General features: G+C 49.9%; 1 protein-coding gene across 2 annotated transcripts; it reads left to right on the plus strand.

Moving 5' to 3' along the window:
* The first annotated feature begins 16,532 nt into the window (after window positions 1–16,532).
* On the plus strand, window positions 16,533–21,517 carry FEZF2 (FEZ family zinc finger 2). 2 transcript variants are annotated; one of them, XM_008260871.4, is made up of 6 exons: window positions 16,533–16,735; window positions 17,673–17,787; window positions 18,161–19,073; window positions 19,439–19,573; window positions 19,804–19,936; window positions 20,845–21,517. In XM_008260871.4, exons 3-6 carry the CDS (start codon window positions 18,219–18,221, stop codon window positions 21,102–21,104), a joined length of 1,383 nt encoding a protein of 460 aa, XP_008259093.1. In that variant the 5' UTR covers window positions 16,533–16,735; window positions 17,673–17,787; window positions 18,161–18,218; the 3' UTR covers window positions 21,105–21,517. The 2 variants fall into 2 exon arrangements, with proteins under 2 accessions (XP_008259093.1, XP_069906076.1); XM_070049975.1 differs by lacking the exon at window positions 16,533–16,735 and having other exon boundaries at window positions 16,814–17,787.
* Window positions 21,518–22,533: the final 1,016 nt, after the last annotated feature.

Consider the following 22,533-nt stretch of genomic DNA (forward strand, 5'->3'; position numbering starts at 1 on the left):
TGTGTTCACTGTAGCATTATTCACGATAGCAAAGATATGGAATCTACCTTAGTGTCCATCAACAGGTAAGTGGACAAGGAAAATAGAGGGTGTGTATGTGTGTCTATGTGTGTGTGTAAGTGAAATACTATATAAAGCCTTTTTAAAAAGGAAATTTTGTCATTGTCCACAACATGGATGAACTTGGAGGACATTAAGTTACTTAAAATAAGACATAGATAAATACTGCATGATCTCACTATGCAATCTACTGAAGTCAAACTTGAAGAAGAGAATAAAACAGTGGTTACCAGGAACTGGGAGGTGGGGCAAATGGGATTAAGTCAGTCTAAGGGCATAAAGTCTCAGTAAGACAAGAACAAATTCTAGCAAACTAATGTTAAAAGAAGATGCATATAAGGATAATTCAAAAAGTGTGTGGAAAATGAATTTTTTTAAATCATTGCATATGTAGGGTATTCAAAAAAGCTCAAGAAAAGTGCATATTATTCAAAAAAGTATGAGGATTACTAAAATTTTTTGCACCTTTTAATTCAACTTTCTGTGAACTGTTTGAAGTATCCTTATATAGTCATATAACTGTACTGCACATTTTTATACAGATTTTGACAACTATATATCAATATGATTGGTGTCCTTTGGATATCAAAGAATTATTCTCAGGAGCCTTTGAGCTAACCATACAACCAAAAGGGCCCCTGATGTGCCGAACACACACTCATGGAGAAACTATGCCAAACCCTTCATCTTTCTCTTTCCCAGTTTATTCCTTGTTTTATCCACTGATTCTCTTCCTAATTTCCTGTCCAATAAAAGAGGGACAGTATCTCTTCCTTTTTTATCCAAACCACATCAAACTGGCCAAAACAACGGGACAAATGATAGTCTGCAGTTTACCGTCTGAAGATATTAAACTGTCCTATACTTAATGTTTTTAGGTAGAATAATGTAGTAGTTAACAGCAAAAAGCATAGCATATAAGTAAGATCAAGTGTATGGTAATAATAATAGATAGAATTAAAAAGGAGAGGGGCCAGCACTGTGGCTCACTTGGTTAATCCTCCACCTGCAGTGCCAGCATCCCATATGGGTGCCAGCAAAGAGCTGGCTAGCTATGAGTCTCCACTCTGCTATTCAGCTTCAATATATGGCTTTAGACTAATCACAGACACCCATAAAATATCGTGGACTTCATGGAAATAGGTCCATTTGCTTTATAGAATCATGTTGTTGATAGAGAAATAATAATTTTTAGATAGGATTAAGTGTTAAAGGGATCATATAAGTAAGATCAAGTGTATGGTAATAATAATAGATAGAATTAAAAAGGAGAGGGGCCCGTGCTGTAGCTCACTTGGTTAATCCTCCTCCTGCAGCGCTGGCATCCCATATGGGTGCCAGGTTCTAGTTCCAGTTGCTCCTCTTCCAGTCTGCTGTGGCCCGGGAGGGCAGTGGAGGATGGCCCAAATGCTTGGGCCCTGCACCTGTGTGGGAGACCAGGAAAAAGCACCTGGCTCCTGGCTTCAGATTGGCGCAGCACTGTCTGTAGTGGCCATTTCGGGAGTGAACCAACAGAAGGAAGACCTTTCTCTCTCCCATTGTCTATAACTCTATCTGTCAAATAAATTTTTAAAAAAAGAATTAAAAAGGAGAGAATATTCCAACATGGGAAGCAGTCCACACAGCAGACTCATAGAATGACAATGCCTTTAAATAGCACCATGACCTCAGAGTCAACCCTTAAGGCATTCTGGTCTGGCTGAAAAGCCCATGAGAGCATTTCATTTGGAAAGCCAAGACACTGTGGCAAAAAAAAAAAAAAAGAAATGTCCTACATGAAGGATCTCTGTGACTGAGACCCCAGTGGAAAGAAGTGGCCATCAAAGAAGGATATACTTTTCTCTGAAGGGAGGAAAGAACTTCCACTTTGCTTATGGCCTTATCCAAATACTGATGGAGTTTGTTGGTTCAATAGGCTTCCATACCCTAAGGCAAACTCATGTCAAAAGCCTTGGGTGGTTACTGATGTTATACATAAGAGTGTTAATTGTTAAATTAACAACAGGAGTCACTGTGCAATTACTTCCCATGCAGGACTTCCGTCCTCAATGAGTTGTATAATGAGAATTAACTGTAAAACTTGTTCTTAAAGAGTGTGTGTGTGTGTGTGTGTGTGTGTAAATTGTTGAAATCTTTACTTAGTATAGAGTTGGTCTTCTGTGTATAAAGTTAATTGAAAATGAATCTTAATGGAGAATGGGACTGAGAATGGGAGGAGGAGGAGAAGGAGGGATGGGAGTGGGATTAGGAAGAAAGGTATGATGGGAAGAATCATTATATTCCTTAAGTAGTACTTATGAAGTTTGTACTCATTAAATAAAAGGTTTCTTTGGGGAAAAATAAAGAATTTCCATATACTTTAAAAATATAATAATAATTGATAATATTTACTAAGCTCACAGAGCCTGGCACATGACAAAAAATCAGTTACAGAGTTAACTCCACAGACAGACTAGAGAGTAATGAAGGAAGGAAGATTTGTCTTCAACATGCTGTATTATGATGCTTGGGCTTAGAGTTAACAATTATTATCACATCCAAAAAGTCAGGAGACACAAAGCAGATTGACTGATAATCCCGTGGTTGATCAATATTCATTTATTGCTCTCTACATAAAACCCTAATTTAATCTACAAACATAAAAATCAAAAGGCAGAGGGCCAGCACTATGGCGTAGTAGGCTAAGTCTCCACCTGCAGTGCTGGCATCCCATAGGGTGCTAGTTCATGTCCCTGCTGCTCCTCTTCCATTCCGGCTCTCTGCTGTGGCCTGGGAAAGCAGTGAAAGATGGCACAAATCCTTGGGCTCCTACACCTGCGTGGGAGACCTGGAAGAAGCTCCTGGCTCTTGGCTTCAGCTCTGGCCATTTTGCAGAGACCTGTCTCTCTGTCTCTCCCTCTCTCTGTCTGTAACTCTACCTCTAAATAAATAAATAAACAAACAAACAAATAAAAGCTTTAAGAAATCAAAAGGCAGGCTACATCTCAAACAATCTCAGTCACATAAAATTGGATGCTGTGTAAACACACACAGGACCTAGAGGGACACATCAGACTGTAAACTGCTTGTGTTGTGGGTGACTTTGTTCATTGCTCCTCATGTTTTTCAGCTTTCTATAGTGCCCATATTAACTTTAGGGAAATAAAGATTATTTTAAAAACCTGAAAAAAAATAGAGAAAGAGAGAACACTTACCATACTGAACTATGTTAAATAAGCAGATGCTCAAATTTAATTTAACAACAGGGCTAGAGACTTCCTTGCTGGGCTCTTCCTTCATTCCCCAAGCGAGCTCTTATTTATAGAATGTTGTTTCTCCTGTACATTCCTTTGTTCCACCTCCAAGGAACCTGTGGAGGTGCCGGTGGGAGGGAGGAGAGACTCTAAGGGAATTCTTCATGCTAGAGGGAAAACAAGTATTTTCTCTATATCCAAGGACAAGTGTGAAAAGGCTTCCTTCTCTTCAGCTTAAAACAAGGACCCTTTTTATATATTAGCAGGGAGAGTGAATGAACCAGCATATGTTCCAGAGCCTTAGAAAATGAAAAGTCTCAGTCTGCCTGTTAACTCCAGTTAATAACTAAAAAGCTTGATTTGCACTGAGTGGTGTCTACAAGATAGTGGGAAAGAGGTCTATATGTTTAAACCAGCCTGCAGCCTGCTGTGTCCCTAGACAGTAACCACATGAGGATATTCAAAAAAAAAAAAAGAAGAAGAAGAAGGAGGAGGAGGAGGAGGTGGTGGAGGAGGAGGAGGAGGAGGGAGGGAGGGAGGGAGAGAAGAAGGCAGGAAAAGAAAAAAAAGAGAAGAGAAGAGAGGAGAGGAGAGGAGAGGAGAGACAGGGAGAGGAAAGAGAGAGGGAGGAAGGAGAAGGGAGGCAAGGAAGGAGTGAGGGAAGATGTGAGGGTGGGAGGGAGAAAGTGCTGTGAAATGCAATGCTGCAAGCTGGGTTCAAGGGAGTACCAGCCAGAAATTTAAAGAAGAGAGAGCATAATATTTCCACTCACTCGACCTGTCTACAAACCAAGTGTACCTGCTTCCCGGGGACCAAAGCTGAACAAGAGAGGCCCCTGCCTTCCCAGAGTTCACAGGTCACAGGGCTTAAACAGCAAAGAATGTTCCAGAAGGAGTGACAGGAAGAAGGGCAGCATTGTAAGAAGTCAGTCGCTCTCAGCAACATGCAGATTGTGAGAAACTCAACAGAGGGAAAAAAAATCTGATTTTCTTTTCCAATAAAATATTCTTCAGGAAAAAGGAAAACCTATAACTTAAGAGAACTAAAGGCATAACAACCCATTCTAATGTATGGCCCTTCTCTGGACCATGATTTAAATAAAATTAAAATTATATTTATTTTAAACATAGGAAATTGGAACACTGACTATTTAATTATGTGAAGGAGTTAGGTGATAGTCTTTAAATTATGCATGGATGACAAAATATTCCAAGACCACCTTTAGAGTAATATGGGTGTGGGGGGCATGTGTTTGACCCACGAGTTAAATGCTTGCTTGCCACATCAGAGTTCCTAGGTTAGGATCCTGGCTCCACTTTCAGTTCTGGCTTCCTGCTAGGATGCACCTCAGAAGGCAGTCAGTAATGGCTCAAGTACATGGGTCTCTGTCACCCGCACAGGTGAGCATGAGGAGGAATAGATGGGGGGTGTAGATACATATAGATAGACCATGTATTGATCTTACTGGATGATGGCATTTGGTTGCATTATATTATTCTTTACCTCTTTTGTGTATGTTCATTATAAGATATCCTCATTTTTAAATCACCAGGACAGACTGAGCAGAAATGAGAGCGATAACTTGAAGTCTGCAGCTTCTAGCTGCAAGGGAGCTGACATTCAGCATCAGTATCTAACTCTTGCAGGTAAATAATCCTCTCCTAAAGCCCATGGTGGGATTCAGAAAAGACCTCTCTTCTCATCTCTAGTCCTTCCCTCACCTAGAGCCTCTGACTCTTTTCCGGGCATGGTGAGGAGTCTAAACTGGCAGAGCTGTCCCTTGGCATGTTCCTACTCTGGTTAGCCACCTTGCATCTGCCAACCATCTGGCAAGGCCAGAGCCCAGAGTCAGAGACACCTTAGCCTTCTGCGCTGATCTAGCCTTAGCCTGTGCTCTGAGCTGGATCCCCCTTTCAACACCTATGTGTAGGACTGAGCACAGAAGTCTGGATGGTGTCAGCAGCCTGTTTGCTGACTCCACGGTCCCAACAAGCAGGAGACTCAGGCTGCTGCTCAAGGAAATGTTGAAGGGCTGTAGCCACGGAGCTATTTGAAGACCAAAGCAATGGGACCATGGTCTCCTCTTACGCTGGACATCCTTTTCCTTACATATCCCTGTATTCTGTTCCTTCAGGTCTCCTCTTTCATTTCTACTTTGCAGCTTCTCCATAGTTTGGCACCTGAGGGAGTCCACCCTGGGTAGAGAAAAAACAATGAGAAACCATGTAGGACCCATGAAACTGGTCAGGATCTCATGGAGGATTTTGCCTAGGGTTTAGCAAAAGTACTGCAGGAGAGGTATTATCACACCCTGCTGGCTGCCATGGGGAAGAAGATGTGCCCCTCCCCTTCTGGAGGACAGTTTGTCAGAATGGAAAATTTTTATTTTATTTATTTATTTGAAAGAATTAGAGAGCTACAGAAAGAGAGGTCTTCCATCCATTGGTTCACTCCCCCAAATGGCCACAACAGCCAGAGCTGAGTCAGATCGAATCCAGGAGCCAGAAACTCCATCCAGGTCTCCCAGATGGGTGGCAGGGGCCCAAGTACTTGAGTCATTTCCCATGAATTTCCCAGGTGGATTAGCAGGGAACTGGATCAGGAAGTGGAGTGGAGTAGCTGGGAGTTGAACCAATGCTCTGATATAGGATGCAAGTGTCACAAGCAACAGCTCACTGTGCCACGCCAGACCCCTAGAAAGCTTTTAAACTGTGTATATATTTTTCCATAGAATTCTGCTTCTGGGAATTTATTCTATGGGAATTTACAATGCACAAAATTACTATGTGAGAATGTTCCTAAAGGAACCATTGCAAAAAAAAAAAAAAAAAGGATAAAGTATCCAATGGCAAGGGACTATTTAACTTATGTTAAAGACATTGTGAAGTAGTACAGAAAGATTAAAATCATGTCGTGGTAGCATATTTTAAATATGAGAAAAATAAAATAAAAATAAAACATGGGAAAATATTCATGTTACAGCAAATGGAAAAGCAGATTATAAAGCCACATATAGCATATGATGGCAGTCTTGGAAATGCATAGAAACAATGTGCACCAAAGAATTGTCTGTGATTTCTGGGTAGTAAAATTGTGCAGTTTTAATTTTCTTCTTTTTAATTCTCTGCTTTTCCCAAAACTTCTCCCTTCTCCATTGATTTCCTTTTGAATCAGAAAAACAGAAACCACCATATTTACAAAAACAAGTCAACCACAGGACAGGAGAGAATTTTTTTTTTTTTTAATTTGAAAGTCGGAGTTACAGATAGAAAGGGAGAGACATACACAGAGAGATCTTCCATCTGCTGTTTCACTCCCCAGATGGCAGCAAGAGCCAGAGCTGGGCCAAGTCAAAGCCAGGAGGAACCTGGAACTCCATCCAGGTCTCCCATGCGGGTGCAGGGGCCCAAACACTTGAGCCATCCTCCACTGCTTTCCCAGGTACATTAATAGGGAGCTGGATCAAAAGTGGAGTAACCAGGACTCAAACCATCACCCATATGGGATGCTGATGGTAATTTAATGTGCTTCAACAATATCCTCAGGAAGGAATTTTTTTACCTTCCTCTTCCCTCTCCTCTCCTGTAACAAAAACAGCAATTGCTTCTTGAGGGCTTGGCCTGTCACTGATGCTGAGCAGTTCCTGGGCACTGTCTCATCTAGTTCTCTCCACTCTGCGACCATGTAAGTGTTCATCTCCTGTCGAAGATGGGCAGCCGGTATGGGAGCGTGGGGAGAAACATTTGGCTTGATGCTTAAGATCCTTATGCTTCTATCAGAGGGCTGAGTTGGAATCCCAGGCTCTTCCCTCATTGTTGCTGCCTACTAATGTGCACCCTGGGAGGCAGTGAGCGATGCCTCAAGTAGGTGGGTCCCTGCTACCCAGGTGGGAGACCTGGAATGAGTTCCCAGCTCCTAGTTTCAGCCCAGCCCAGCCCAACCCCTCCCACTGTGGGCATTTGGGAGCTTCCAGGGAATAAAACAATGGATGACAGCTCTCAGTTTCTTTCTCTTTCTCTTTCTGCCCCAGCCTCTTCTTCTCATCTTGATCCCCTTCTCCCTCTCCCTTCATCCTTCCCTGTCTTCTTCCCTCCCTTCCTGCCTCTTGTTCACTGTCTCCTTCCCACTCTTAAATAAATACATTAGTAAAATTTCTAAAATATGGCTAACTCAGGATTACAGAGAGGGTTAATAACTTGCCTGTGGACACACAGGTAATTGATGAGCCAGGTTTCCAACCTGATCAGATTCCAGAACCCACACTGCCTCTAAGACACTCAGCTCTATGAAGCCCAAAGAGAAGTTGCATGTTGTGTCATCTTAAGAAATGCTATGTCTTGGCCGGCGTCACGGCTCACTAGGCTAATCCTCCACCTTGTGGCGCCGGCACACCGGGTTCTAGTCCCGGTTGGGGCGCCGGATTCTGTCCTGGTTGCCCCTCTTCCAGGCCAGCTCTCTGCTGTGGCCAGGGAGTGCAGTGGAGGATGGCCCAAGTGCTTGGGCCCTGCACCCCATGGGAGACCAGGAGAAGTACCTGGCTCCTGCTTTCGGATCAGTGCGGTGCGCCGGCCGCTGCGCGCTGGCCACGGCAGCCATTGGAGAGTGAACCAACAGCAAAGGAAGACCTTTCTCTCTGTCTCTCTCTCTCACTGTCCACTCTGCCTGTCAAAAAAATAAAAATAAAAATAAAAGAAATGCTATGTCTCAGGGAGACCCACATCCACTTAGACCAGAATGCTGTTTCAAGGATGCAAACCAGGCAATGAGCCGCCTGTGGGTGTCTGCCCACACCACACCCCCCCACACACACACACACCTGACCATGGAAATGCCTGCAGAAATCCATTATTTATGATTTCAGCCTGAAGCTGCTGTTGGGGTGAGAAGTGTCTTACATCTTTTAACCTCACTGCCAGCGAACTTCTTAGGTTGTTTTTGTTTTCCCTAACTGCACCCCTTAGGAAATTCTTGCAGTGCACTAACCATGCTCATCATCCATGTCCTGCAGCAGTTAACAGGTAGCTGTTTTACAGAAGGTACTTAGGCACATCTGTGGGTTGAATGGCAGGCTGTAGATTGCCGCAGGATGGGGAGAGCATCTGTCTGTAATGTGGCACCTGGGCGGTACCCAGTATAGAAAGTCTCACAGGAGTGTTCTGGCTCACTAACAGGTGAATTATATCACCTTGCATCCTATCTTCTCTCAACTTTCCAGGAAAAGGCGCCTATCTGTATCCTTTATCTGAATTAGAGCCTTCACTCTAATTTTCTCATCATCATCACCTGAGTTGCTTCCCTTGTGGGTTCTTAATACGTTTCTTGAAGTACTGAGGTCATATTCGCAACTGGCATTGCTGGCAAAAGTCACCAGATTTGTACAACGCGATTGTCAAGTATTTGGTTTGGTTTCTGCATTCCATGGCTTTTTCCTGCTAAAATAAACTCCCCCATCCTCTCCCAGAGCAAAACTGTTAGTTTTGCTAACTGGGTCACTTGCCAGAGAGCCAAGATTCTGTCTTTTGTCCCCTGGTCATGTCTATGGCCAAGACACAGTGATTTGAGCTCTAAGGACTTGCCAAGACTTTCTCTTATTGCCAGTTTGTACAAACATCGTATACCCTGCTCTCCTACCCCCAACCAGCTCTTCCGCCTTCCTGGGAAACCTGCAGGATGGTTTACGTGGCAAGTTTGAGGCGGTTTCTAGCCTGATGTCATTCACCTGGAGCCCTGGGCGCGGGGTACAGGACCATGTTCCCAGCTGTTGCCCCTTGGCTTCGGTCATGCCTGAGAACTTTTCAAATGAGCAGCTCTCCTGATTGAGCATTTATGGGTCTACTGTAGGCTGGATCTAACATCCAGCTCCAAAGACAACCAGGTTAGGAAGATTGGATATAGCCTCTTTCGTTTTCTTAAAGATTTTTTTATTTATTTGAAAGGCAGGGTGTCAGAGAGAGAGAGACAGACAGACATTTAGGGGAGAGGAGAAGAGCTAGATATCTTCCATCCACTGGTTCACTCCTGAAACACCCATAACAACTTTACTGGCAGCTGAAGCCAGGAGCCAGGATCTCCATTCGGGTCTCCCACGTTGATGACAGGAACCCAAGAATTTGCCTTCTAGGTGCATTAGCAAGAAGCTGAATCAAAGTGAAGTAATTGGGACTCAAACCAGGATTTCATTACAGGAATGCAGGTATCCCCTGGGGTGGCTTAACATGCTGCACCACAGTGCCCAACCCTGGATGCAGCTTGATTTAAAGTCTACATGAGATGCCAATTAATTGATGATTGATATAGTGTCTTATCCAGAAGGAGAAATTAAAGGAGCATTACCTATGAGACAGGTAAGGAGCAGGTCTCTGGGGAAGGGGGGGGGGGGGGCTAGTCAGAAACCCACACTTTATGTTCACTCATTTAACAGATACATGTGTATTATAGCACACTCATGGAATCTTTAAAAAGTTCATGAAAAATGTATATGAAGAAAACTGGAAATTTCAAAATGTTTGCACAGAAATCAGTCTTTTAATTCCATTTTTTGATGAACTTTTTGAAGTATCTTTGTAATACAGAAGTGTAAACAAATCACTATATTTTACAGAGACATAAACATAAATAATAGAAATACAAAAACATAATGTAATGAGCATCCACAAACCAGGACCACAATCAGGAAACAGACTTTTATTAGAACCACAGGAGCCCTTCTGGTGCCCCTAAATTTTGCCCATTTTGGAACTTTTTTTAAATGGAATCATGCAGTAGCAAATGCTTGATCTGGCTATTTGTACTAAAAATCTTGTCCATGAGCCTCAATCATGCTGTTGAGTGTAACAGTAATTTGTTGATTTTTGTTTTTATTGGTATAAGAATATATGAAAGGACTTTCAGAAAGTTCATGAAAAATTCATTGATGAATTATGCATTGATTCCAAAACTTTTTATGCCAACATGAATTTATCTTTGTATTCCACTTTAAAAGATGCATTTAGTTATTTTTATGGTTAGAATGGCAGAGCAAGACAGAGAAATCTTCCATCAGCAGATTCACTCCCAAAAACCTGTCACAGCCAGAGCTGGGCAAGGTTGTAGCCCAAAGCCTAGAGTTCCCTCCGAGTCCCCCACAGGGGTGGCAAAGACCCAAGTACTCGGTTATCATCTGTTCCCTCCCTGGGAGCATAGTAGCAGGAAGCTGGAAACAGAAGTGGAGTAGCCAGGGCTCAGCCAGTCACTCCCACATAGGAAGTGGATGTCCCAGGCAGCATCTTAACCACTGTCCCACAAAAGCCATCCCCTCATTTCATTTTTTTCATGAACTTCTCAAAGTACCCTTGAAGCATTCTTTTTTGGGAAGCTACCAAAAAAGTGTTCATTTATTTATGGCTACCATTTATAAAAGCTACCATTTATTTATGGCTTCCACTCTGATGGTTATTCCATTTCTAGCTTATGGGTATTAAACGAGTGCTGCTACGAACACTCTTGGAAACACCTTTTGGTAAACATAATAGATACCCATTTCTGTTGTTTGTACTAAGGAGTGGAATGGCTGGATCGTATGTAATACAAATATTCAACTTTCATAGTTTTCCACAGTGTTTGTCCCAACTGACACTCCACCAGTATTGAAGGTTCATTGCTTAGCTCTGAGCTCCTAGCACGGTGCTTGGGAGTACAGGTTCTAAAAACAACCTCTTTCTTTCCAATTTTTTGAGCTTGGACATCCAGTGTTACCTAGCCCCAGTTTTCATATCCGTATGATGGGGATACTGATTCTAGCCACAGACTCCCTTGGACAGTGTGAGAAGCGGTTGGGTGGGCTGTGTCTGGCACCCAGTAGGTCCTCAGTAATGAGGTAAGCATGTAGTGACTGCTAGCCTCGCTTGTGGAAGGGTCTGTGAGTGTGAGGGAGACAGCGAAGGAAGCAAAAAGCAGACTGAGAAGGAGCTCTACTCAGCAGTTTTGGAACTGCCACTCCACCTTCCTCTAAATGCAGCTACGAACTTCCAGGTGGGAACGTGCAAACAGGGACCTCAGGGAAGGGAAGAATGGGATTCGGCTGAGGAAGCGGGAGCCACAGAGACACCTGTGGAAAGTTCGCCCCAAAGCCAAACGAAACAGAGAGGAGGTACTAGCCTCAAGTTCTCCCGCACTGCCCTGGTCAACTCTGTGAGCCAAGGGGCCGGCAAGCTTACCGAAGTTCAGAGGAATCTGCAATCGGAGCCTCTCACCCTTTTACCCCTGCCTGACCCCCCCACCTTTCCCTGCCGGCTTAGCTCCTGCTCTCAGCACTTAATGCTAATACCTTTGGGCAGGCTCCACCGCGGAGTTTAACCAGCTGCCAAGTTAAATAATGTGGAGGATCCTAAGCAGTGTACCCAGAAAGTGGCAAGTCCACATCACCCTAGGACTCAAGGCCCAACACTTACCAATCCCTCTTTTATTACGAGGATCCAGATATATGTATGTATATCTCTAATATTACATATAAGGTAGATCAGACTTGTTCCTTGTAAACCACTATTTCCTTTGGGTTCCACACCAGAAACGTTGGGGAAAGAGAGAATCCAGGGCTAACGGCAACTTGCTCCCCTCACTGTCCTTCACTGTGCCTCCCAAAAATTGACACGCGCGGGCGGGTATTGGATCAGATTCCTAATGAAATGGCACTTCCAGTAGTACAGAAATGTCTTGTGCATATAGTATATATACATGCATGCATAGACACAATATGCAGACATATGCATCTATATGTTATGCATGTATCTCTTTGTGATTACATATGCATCCGGGGCAAAGAGGAGAGCGCAGCAAACCTGCACGACTCGAGCCTGCAGATCTGCTCTCTGGGGAGAATTCCTCTGGCCTAGGAGCACACACACTGGGCAGATTTCCGAAGACGCAGCGAATGTCCTCTGAGGTGATGGCATAGGGGGTTGGGAAAATTCTGGAAATCTTGGTAGGTTTGCACCACCGCCCCGCACCCAGCCCCCGCCCCCGCCCCCGCCCCCGCCCCAGGCTGCAAAGCCAGCTTCCCTTGGCTGATGGGGGCAGCGGTTCCCACTCAAGGCTGAAAACCTGTCTGTGGGTACACTGAGATTTGCAAAGCAGTCTCTGCTCGCAAATGGACGAAGCAAAATAACCGCTGGATGCAGCGGGCTGGGCGCTCGGCCACCCCGTCTGCGCGCCCCGCAGGCTCTCCAAGGATGCCAGCAGACGCATGTGTCTCTGGAGGCCCGGGCCCAGGACTGTGCGGCGGGTACCCGGAGCCCGGGAGCTCTCCCGGCGCGCCTGGCTTCAGCCGGCCGGGGTATTTGGGCTCTTTGTCTGCCGACAGCACTGATCTGAAAACAAGGCGCACCGAAGGCGGAGGCCCGTGCCGGCTGTAGACAAACCTGCCACCGCCGAGCCTATTCGAATGTTTCCCATAAAATGCTTCAGGATGGGGGGTGGGGGTTAAAAAGGAGGATCGCACAAGATCACTCTGCAGAAGTTATTCTATTTTCAGCAGCGGTTAAGCCGGCAACAAGTAAATCAGATTCTAAAAGGAAGGAAGGAAGGAAAGAAGGAAGGACCGAAGGAGGAAGGGAGGAAGAGGGGGAGGGAGGGGGGAGGGAAGCTCTGTAAACCATAGAGTTTGTTTGGTTTGGGGTTTTTGGTTCCCCCACCACCAAGGCAGAGAGGATGGGGTGCAAGAACTTGAAATCTGCACCGTGACTGTTTGCCCAACTCAGCAGCCTGGAGTGTGCGTTCCCCTGCCCAAGCTGCTTAACCCACCCCTTGAGATGGCATTGCACAGTGTGTTGTGTATGGCACCCAGACGAGGAAATAATAATGATGGTTTTCAAAAATAATAGCGCCCCTTGCCAGCATCCAGAACCAAGAGATCCAAGCTACCAAGGCTGGAATTGCAACGCCCTTTTGGAGAGGAAATGCTCGCCTTTTCCGTCAGCGATCCCAGAAGCGGTGCGCAGACGTGTGAGCTTCAGCGCTAGAAAGAGATTTTCCTCTGAGGTTGTCTACACCGCGGGAAGGCGTCTGCTAAGTAATCCGTCCTTAAGTGAGGGCGATTTCTGGCATTTAAAAAAAATTGTTTTGTAACGAAAGTCATCATTACAGTGGTTCGGGTTAGTGACCATAAAATGGCCAGAGGGAAGGGGCGGGAGGAGAGGCTCGGCCCCAGCGGTGCCAGTCATATTTAATATGCTTCCTGCAAGAGAAGCTCCTGTAAAATCAATAGACAGCCGCCAGCTGTGCTTAAACCTGCGATTTCAATTAAAACACTGCGCTCCAGTCCTTGGGGTTGGGCCGGATCCCCCAATCAGCGGCGTGAGTCGCTTGGCTGGGGCGCGCCATCGTCGCACGGCCGCGGGTCTCAGGGGTCGCAGACCCAGGCAGGCCCCACAGAGCCGCAGCGTGGGAAGGGAAAGAGAAGAGGCCAGAGAAGCACTCCAGGCCTGACTCTGCCGGGGGTTTGCCTACCGAGGCCCGGGATTGAGGCCCGCGCGAGGGCCAGATGGCGCAGAAGCAAGTCTGGCTTTTGGCTGAATCTCTGTGAAAGAGATAGGCCTGGAGCGGAAGTCTCCGGCGGGGGAGGACCCCGGGGGGTGCAGGCTGAGTTTCCTTGCGCAATCGGTTGCAGCCCACGCTGTGGAGCGAGGCCGGCAGCAGAGGGCCCGGATTCCCCGGGGTTTTCCCCTGCAAGTCCTGGGAATCCGGTCCAGGGGTGGAGAGGGTGCACTTGGCAAAGAAGACTTCGCTTGGGCCGCCATCACGTGCGGCCCACTAGTGCTGGCCCTAGATCTCCAGGCGCCAGCACCCCCGAAGTGAAGCTCCTATCCCAGTCCTGGTAAGCAGGGAAACTGAAGCTGCAGAGTCTCACCACCTCCCCGGCCCACTTGTCCTGGAAACTCATCGTTTAGGGAGCAAGACTCCTTTAAGGCAAGCAGTTTCAGAAAACCCCCCTTTTGCATGAACAGATGCACATCCCTGAAACAGCGACATAGCCCTGCAGTCTGTCTCGGGTTGCCCTTCATGTCAGCGTATTTTGTATTTTTCCCCCCACTGAAGATGTGGAGGTAGAAAAATGTCATTGTCCATCCTAGAGAACCCCTCCACCAACTCTATAAATTTGTGAAATTTTCATTTACATAGTTGCCCTTCTTTTTGAATTCAATAATCTCAAAAAAAAAAAAAAAGGTACTGCCTGTGAGAATGAATTTGGGGGGTTAGGGACGGCAAATGAAAATCTCAGCACTGCCTCCACGATGCGCCCTGTTTCCCTGGTCCTCTATTATTCTGCCTGAAATCATCTCGTTTACAGAAAATATTTGTTTGCACTATTAGTTGGTACTGGAGTTAATTACTCAATGTGTTAACGTGAAGTAATATGTATAAAAGTAGGATCAGTGTTTATTGTGTGGGTGAGCTGTTGAGCGGTGCTTGAATAAACTGCAATTAGGGTTAGATAGAGATTAATTAACATGTGAGTGGCAAGGTGTAAAATAGTTTCCAACCCTCCACTTCACTATAATCTGCAGGCAAGGGAAGGAGAAGTTGGTGGGAGCTAATTAAATACTTTCATAAAAGCCAGTGTATTCACCCAACATTTGGAAAGGGAGGCACATTAGGGGCAACTTGTTTTTGCCCAAATGTTTTCTTTCTGTGGAGGTAGCACTCCTTTGTGATGCCGGGGCGAGAGAGATGGCTGCTGTAGCCGCAAAAAGTGCTAGGGATGGCAAGGCAGGTCCCTGGGAAGCCCCCTGGAAACCTGGCGGCGTGATGGAGCTTTCAAACCAGCATCTCTCTGGAGCTGTTGCAGAGATGAACAATTATCCAATTTGGAAAAAGGGCTGGGGTGCGGTGCTGGTGCCGAGCAGGACCCACTGGAAAGTCGGGATAGAAATTCGGGGTTTGTGAGGCTGCAGGTATACTGGTATTGTTTCAATGTTGGGGTGAGTTGGTTTGTTTCCTATTGGGGGGAGGGAGGCAGCAGTCTGTGTTCTTGTGTTCATCTTAAGGTTGGGATGGGGGTACACTGTGTCTGCAATTCTGTCTGTCTGAATATCTCCTAAATGAGCCAGGCTGTATGGAAATGTTCTCCAGATGAGCAAGTCTCTTTCTAGCCTGGAAATCTGGAAACTGGGGTGTGTGTGTGTGTGTGTGTGTGTGTTGGCGGGGGCAGGTATTAAATGAACAGATTTATGACTGCTGAATTTAGGGAAAGCTTCAGGGCTTGGTGGGGTGAGAACATTAACCTATTGGTAGTTCCCCCTCCAGGTGACCTCCCCACCCCACCCCACCCCCAGGCCTCTCTTTGTTCCCCTCTCCTTTCTTTGCAAGTACACCTTGCCTTTCCCTTACCTGCCTGTCCTTATCTTGTTTGAAGGGCACAACAGAGGAGCTAGCAACTGGATTGGGAGGTAGAAAGAGAAGTCTGCAGGGGGAAAAGGGAGTCATTTGACAGAAGTTAAAAGTGGAGCTCCCCTGGTCCTGTCCCTGGACAGTTCTCCCAGGATGTTTTGCAGCTGTGCTGGGTGGAAGGAGGGGATCTGGGAGGGCATGCCCAGCCCCTCACTACCTGTTCCTGAGTGAAGAAGGGAAGGGTTTGCCTCCACCAGCACTGTCTCTGGTTGCACATGACCGTGTGTCTCTGGAGATGGAATTCACTATCAAACCCTCAACCCTGTTTGCTCATATTATACCCACCATAATCCTCTTAAACTGTGGTTGCAGCTACAAAGCTCATGGCCTTGCAAAAAGCCGGCTGGCAAGATATAATTGTCCTGTGCACAAAACCAGCCAAAAGTTTTCAAAACCCCCAGCTCCCCCCTCTTCCTCAACTTAATTCTCTTGCTCCCCCTTTCGCTAGCCTTCCGCTCCCCCCCCACCCCCACCTCCACCCTAAGAACTCTCAGCCTGGACCACTTTTGTTGTTGCCAAGAGCACCCGGCCTGTTGAAAGTGCGGGAACGTCTTTGAGCAGTTTGTTGTGATACGCAGGTGGAATGGTCTGCAAACAGATGAATTCAGCCCCTCCAAACCAAGCGCCGATTGCGCCGCTTTTGTGAGCCAGGCACAAAACGCCGAATTCCTCCGAACTTACTTGGGGCCTGTCTAGCAAAGGGCCTTTTCTTTCCACTGCTTGTACCTCTGGCCACACTAAGTCTCTGCCCGCCCCCCTTCAGGCCCCCTCCCTCTCCCCTCTGATAATCCTTCTCTTTATTTTAGAAAAACACAAAACCCGGTTCCACGCAGTGCTTTAGTGGCTAAAAGTGAAAGAGCTGCCTTGGCAGAATTCAGCTCCATGAATCACTTCGGAAAATTGGTTCGACTGAATGGCCTTAGGAGGAAAAACGTTTTAATAGGATCCAGGGGAGGTTCTGCTGTTTCAATCTGCTCCTTAAACAGGTGGAGATTGGACCTTCTCAATTATACAAACAGTAAGTACCCATCGGCGGGGAGACTGCCCTCGATCCTCCCTGCACGCAGCCGTCCGCCGGCAACACAGCACGGCTTTGCCCCAGCAACCCGATCATAAACCAGCAGTTCTGATCGATTAGGATCTCGAACAGCCCTCCAGCGAGCCGTGCAGGCTCCCCCCAGCCTCAGGCGGGGAGCCGGCCCGAGAGCTGGAGGCGCACCCGCCCGTTGCGGAGCCGCCCCCCCCCAACAACCCCCCCTCCCCGGCATCCCGGCGCGCGGCCTGGCTCTCCGGGGCGCTCGCTTCGGGGTCGTCCTTAGGCGGCGGGAGCGCTCTCCCGACCTCCGACGCCAGCCAAGGCGAGCTCGTTGCTTTTGCATAAATTAATATTTCCCCATTAACAAGTTCCCCCCACCCCTCCAAACGCGACGCCCGCGTCCTTGCGCCACATCCTAATGAGGTAATTATCATTTGCGCGTGTTCGGGGCTGGCGCCGGCTCCGTGGGTAAATGGCAGTTTAGCACGATGCCCAGCTCGGCTGCGCAGGGCTAAGGGATACTTCGGCGACTGGACGGACACCCAGGGGCTCCTCGGGGCGGCGTGCTCGGGACCCCCCCGCCCTCCCCGCGTCCCCCAAACCTGCAGGCCCCCAAAGTTGTGAATCACGCACGGAACTCTGCCTGGGTTTGGGTTCGGGCTCTCCGCACCCCCCCCCTTTCCTTCCACCGGCAAAACCATCACGATTCCTCCCCCTCCCCCTCCCGTCTCTTCCCTCCTTCCCGATTCGCAAACCGCTCGCACTTTCCCGAGGGGAGCGCGGGCGCCAGTTGCCTCCTTTTAAAGTTTGAGGGGCGGTGGCGGCGGCGGCCGGCAGGCGCGGGGGAACACAGGGGCCGCTACGGGAGCCGCGCCGCCGCCCAAGTCATTCCACTTCAAGTGACTTCATGTGATGTCAGCTGAATGTAAAAGACAGTGATCTCACGCGGAGGGGAAGATGTTTGCTATCAAAATGTGACAGAAGAGGCACGCTGCATGGCTCGGAACGCTTCTCCTTGGCGGTGGGGACAAGAGGTAAAGGCGAGGTGGCTCTCCCGGGCCTCCGTAACTTTGCCCCTTCACTGTCCAGCTCGCAGCACGCGCGGCGGAGGCCCGGGTCCAGGGAAGGGCTCAAGGGGAGGGGGGGTTAATTTGAGGCTCTTTTCTTCTTCTCCCCCCCACCCCCGCTTCTCCTTTTCCTTTGTAAACCCTCCCACTTCTTCCCTCTTTCAAAGTCCCAGGGCAGGAGCTGGTGGGTTCCTTTGCGCGCCGGGTTAATGGGCGGTAATTTGGTACCCTTGGGTGCACTTTGTTCTGCCTCTGTTCATTTGAATGCAAATGGGTGACCCGGGCCCAACTAGGTGCTTATTAAATTGCGGCTTCCCCCCCTGCCTTTTCCGGAATGCAGACTTAGAGGAGAGAGGCTGCGCCCCGGCCCAGCCTGGCTCGGCTCGGCTCCGCGCGCCATGGCAAGCTCCGCTTCCCTGGAGACCATGGTGCCCCCGGCCTGTCCGCGCGCCGGAGCGTCGCCGGCCACTTCCAAGACGCTGGCCTTCTCCATCGAGCGCATCATGGCCAAGACGTCGGAGCCCCGCGCGCCCTTTGAGCCCCGGCCTGGGGCGCTAGAGGCCGACGGCAGCCAGAGCAAGAAACTGCTCAACCTCTGCTCGCCGTTGCCCTGTATGATCCCCCTGCAGCCCCTCGGCTACGAGGTGCCGTCCAAGACACTGCTCAGTTACTCGGAGCTCTGGAAAAGCAGCCTCCGGGCGGGCGGCGGCGGTGGCAGTGGAGGAGGAGGAGGAGGCGGCGGCGGCGGGGGGGCCCCGGTGTGCGGCGCCAGCGGCTTGTGCAAAACCAACTGTGGCGTGTGCTGTAAGGCCGAGCTGGGCCTGGCGCCGTCTGCGCTGCCCGCGGGCAGGGTCATCAAGCCGCAGGTCATCAACCAGGCGGTGGGGCTGCCGGCCAGCGGCTCTCTCTACTACTTCAACTACCTGGACTCGACCGCTTACCCGCCTTCCGAGCTTCTCGGCGGCCACCTCTTCCCCTCCGGCCTCCTCAACGCGCAGGCCCCGGCCGCCCTGGCGGCTCACCCCAAGCTCTTCCTGCTGGAGAATGCCAAGCTGGCCGGCCTGGCCGCGGACAAGTTCCCCCATCCAGCTCCCTACCCCCATAAGGAGCGCTTGCCCGCGCCATTGGAGCAGGTGCTGAAGGAGAACTCGGCCTTGACCGCCGAGCGCGGCGGCGTCAAGGGCCACAGCAAGCTGCCCGGGGGCGCGGCGGACGGCAAGCCTAAAAACTTCACCTGCGAGGTGTGCGGCAAGGTGAGAGTCCCAGGGACCAGTAGGGACAGGGAGGGGCGACCGGCAGCTGCTGCTTCCCTGGAAACAGCCCGGAACGCCCCCTTTCTCCAACAGAGGAGCTGCCCCACGAAGCTGTGTGCTAGCAAGGTGGGGAGGGGGGGTTTCCTTGGGCCTCAGTCTCCTATCCTATAAAATGGGATGCTCTTGACGGTGGCCACATAGCATTGGGGTTAAGCTGTGGGTTTGGGAAGCATTTTACAAGCCAAGAGGGGCTCTGGTCTCTAGAGAGGTACATCAGTGGCGGGACACGGGCTCTGGATTCCCAGGGCTGGCTCTAGGTCACCCAAGAGATGCACGACAAGGCTCCCCTCGTGTCCCCCCCGTAGGTTTTTAACGCTCACTATAACCTCACCCGCCACATGCCTGTCCACACCGGAGCCCGACCATTTGTGTGCAAAGTCTGCGGGAAAGGCTTCCGACAGGCCAGCACGCTCTGCAGACACAAAATCATCCACACCCAGGTACGTGGCCCTGGGTCGGCCTGACCCGCGCACGCACGAACCTCCTTCTCTCCCTACCTCCTGCCCTCAAACTACACCCTTACTCCCGGAGCCGGCGCGAAGCACTTAGGGTCTGAAGGCCAAGGATTTCCCACTTCCGGGGGGGGGGCGCGTGTCCCCTCGAGGTGTCCTCTAGATAGCCTCTTCCCTCCAGGGTCTTGGCCTTAGTGTGTGTGCGCCCCTCTCTGCAGGAAAAACCACATAAATGCAACCAGTGCGGCAAAGCCTTCAATCGGAGCTCCACGCTCAACACGCATATCCGCATCCACGCAGGCTACAAGCCCTTCGTCTGCGAATTTTGCGGCAAAGGCTTTCACCAAAAAGGTAACATGCCGGGCGAGGCCCTCCCCTCACCTGGGGACTCGGCGGGTCGTGGCTGGAAGGGACCGCGAAGGAGGGCTCTGGGGAAAGGCGGCGCGCACGCTGCGGGCTCGGGCGCCGCAATTCTTTGCAATCGGGTTGTGTCGGGTTTAAGGGGAAGCTCTCCTCGCAGGGTTTGTAGAGCTCGCTGGATGCTGGTGGGGTGCACTGGGAGACTCCGAATTTGGAAGGTAGAAGGGAAGGAAGGATGCAGAAGGAAAGGACATAGGAAAAGGAGTGAATTTTGCCTTACGAAAGAAAAAAAAAATCCCTTTGTAGCCGAGGCACCCCTTTCAAATGAAAAAAAGAAATGGACCCAAATGCACCTTCCGGGAAGAACTTTAAGGCTCCGGGGACACTGGTCCGGGCCTCAGTGCCCCCTACATCCAGCGCCCCGCTCGGATTTTTTTCTGGGGACTTTTAGATCTCCAGGTGGTCGTGGGGGTGTTCGGGGTGGGGGGAAGTAACTTTTTAACTGAGGAGGGGAAAAGACAAGAGGAACGAAGCCCGGCTTTGTGCGAATTTCTTGGAGCGAGGCATTTACCCCGCCAAAGACCCTGTGCGTCTCTGGGCTGCACTAAAGTTTCCCGGCCGGCGGAGCTCGGCAGGAGGGGACGCTTCCTTGGGGCTCCATCCCGGGCGGGGCAGGGGCGCGGGGCAGCTCGGCGAGACTCCGAGCTCTGTCCAGTCGGGAGCTCAGCGGGCTTGACGCATACGAAGTTTGACAACTTCTTCACTCGAAGAGGTCGCGCCCGCCTAACCAAGCGTCGCCTTCTTTGCGCGGGCACCTGAGCCACCCCCGGGGTGCTCAGGCCCCCTCATTCCACTGCCTACCCCTACTTTTGTGTTGTTTGTGTTTTGGCCTCCTGTAGGGAACTACAAGAACCACAAGCTGACCCACAGCGGCGAGAAGCAGTACAAATGCACTATCTGCAACAAGGCTTTCCACCAGGTCTACAACCTGACCTTCCACATGCACACCCACAACGACAAGAAGCCTTTCACGTGCGCCACTTGCGGCAAAGGGTTTTGCAGAAACTTTGACTTAAAGAAACACGTGCGCAAACTCCACGACAGCGTGGGCCCCGCCGCCCCCTCCGCAAAGGACCTAACCAGGACAGTGCAGAGCTGAAAGCCACCGCCTGGCCCTCCCTTCTCGCCCCATCCTACCCCCAAACAGATCACACGTATAAACTTATTTCTAAAATTAAAAGAAAAAAAAAACTATAGCAGAGAGGCTAAAATCTATTTATCGAAACCAGCATATTTTTGGAAAGCTATACGTTTCCTCGAGGACCGGCAGCATTCGCGTGGCTCCCACCTTTGTGTATTCAGGAAACTTATTTAAATCCAGTGCGCCGAAACGTATTTAATTCCAGGCCTGGGCTTCTCCTTGGGCAGCCTGTCACCGTGAGCACCCCGCAAGAGAGCGGCGCCCCAGCCATCTTTATACAGCTATGTAGATCCTCCTGTACAAGCGAACACGGAATATATTACATATCTATGACCCAATAAACAGAATCATTGGTGCGCGTGTTCTTTCCCCCCTTTCCCCTCGCCGCGTGGTCAGTTCGGCCACCCCCACACCGAGAGGGAAATAGGCATTTCTAACATTTCCCTCCCCAAATGCGACTTCCGTGGGTGCCGCTGGGCCGGGGTGAGGCCAAACGGGTGCTCCAGCGGCGCTGGCGTGCGCAGACACCCAGGAGCTAAAGGCTTAATCGGCCTCCAGGAGGTGCCAAGGTTTTCTTTGGTGACTGCTTGGACGCTTGGCATTCTGGGTGTTGCCTTATTGGGTAAGAAAATTAGAGGGGAAAGAGGGGGGCGTTAAACGTGGTTGGGTTTTGAGGTGCATTCGCGAGGCCAGCGGCGCGCCCGCCCGACTCAGCAGGCACTGCCCTGCTGGGGCGCTTCCATGCGCATCCTGTGGTCCAAAGCAAACCAAAGGAGGACAAGCAGCACTCGCAGTCTTCCCCGGCGGCTAAGGATCCCCAACCCCGCCTGCGCTCCGGGTCCCGGGGGCTGGCCGCCCGGTGCCGTACGCCCTACCGCGGGAGGGCGCGCCGGGTCTCCCTGCGCTTGCCGCCGCCACTGCCGCCGCCTCCCGGGCCCTGATTATCGCGCAGTTAGCCCATTTCCTGAATAGCTATCTCCGCCGCCGAGCACGCTGATGAAATGATCTCACGCTTGCTTTCTAAGTAATGACCCAAATTAAGAGAGAAAACAGAGACCCTTCAAACAGCATTACATTAATCATCTAATCATTCCCAGGAGGGGGCCGGCCGCCGCCGCCCCGTTTGATCCGAATCTGATAATCAAGAGCTCGGATTACCGGCGCGTCGCGCCCGGCCTCCCTCCACACACACTTTTAATATCCGCGCCGCCATTCAGCCCACGTCTTCTGGAACAATGTTCCCCAGTGCCGGGAGGAAATGCGGCGTGGGGCCCAGGAGCGCGCGTCCACGCAGCCTCCCCGTGGAGGGGGTGAGGGTGGCTGGGCGCTGACCCCTCGCGGATTTTCACTGCCAGTGGCGGCTCACGGGGGGGGGGGGGGGAGGAAG

This window comes from Oryctolagus cuniculus, chromosome 10 (assembly GCF_964237555.1).
Source record: "Oryctolagus cuniculus chromosome 10, mOryCun1.1, whole genome shotgun sequence".
In the NCBI taxonomy this organism is placed as follows: domain Eukaryota; kingdom Metazoa; phylum Chordata; class Mammalia; order Lagomorpha; family Leporidae; genus Oryctolagus; species Oryctolagus cuniculus.

Bases quoted from the DNA above. Each gene is read 5' to 3' on its own strand.
- FEZF2 (XM_008260871.4), top strand. From the start codon at position 18,219: ATGGCAAGCTCCGCTTCCCTGGAGACCATGGTGCCCCCGGCCTGTCCG. The intron at 19,074-19,438 runs GTGAGAGTCCCA...TCCCCCCCGTAG, and splicing joins CCTGCGAGGTGTGCGGCAAG to GTTTTTAACGCTCACTATAA. The intron at 19,937-20,844 runs GTAACATGCCGG...GGCCTCCTGTAG, and splicing joins CAAAGGCTTTCACCAAAAAG to GGAACTACAAGAACCACAAG.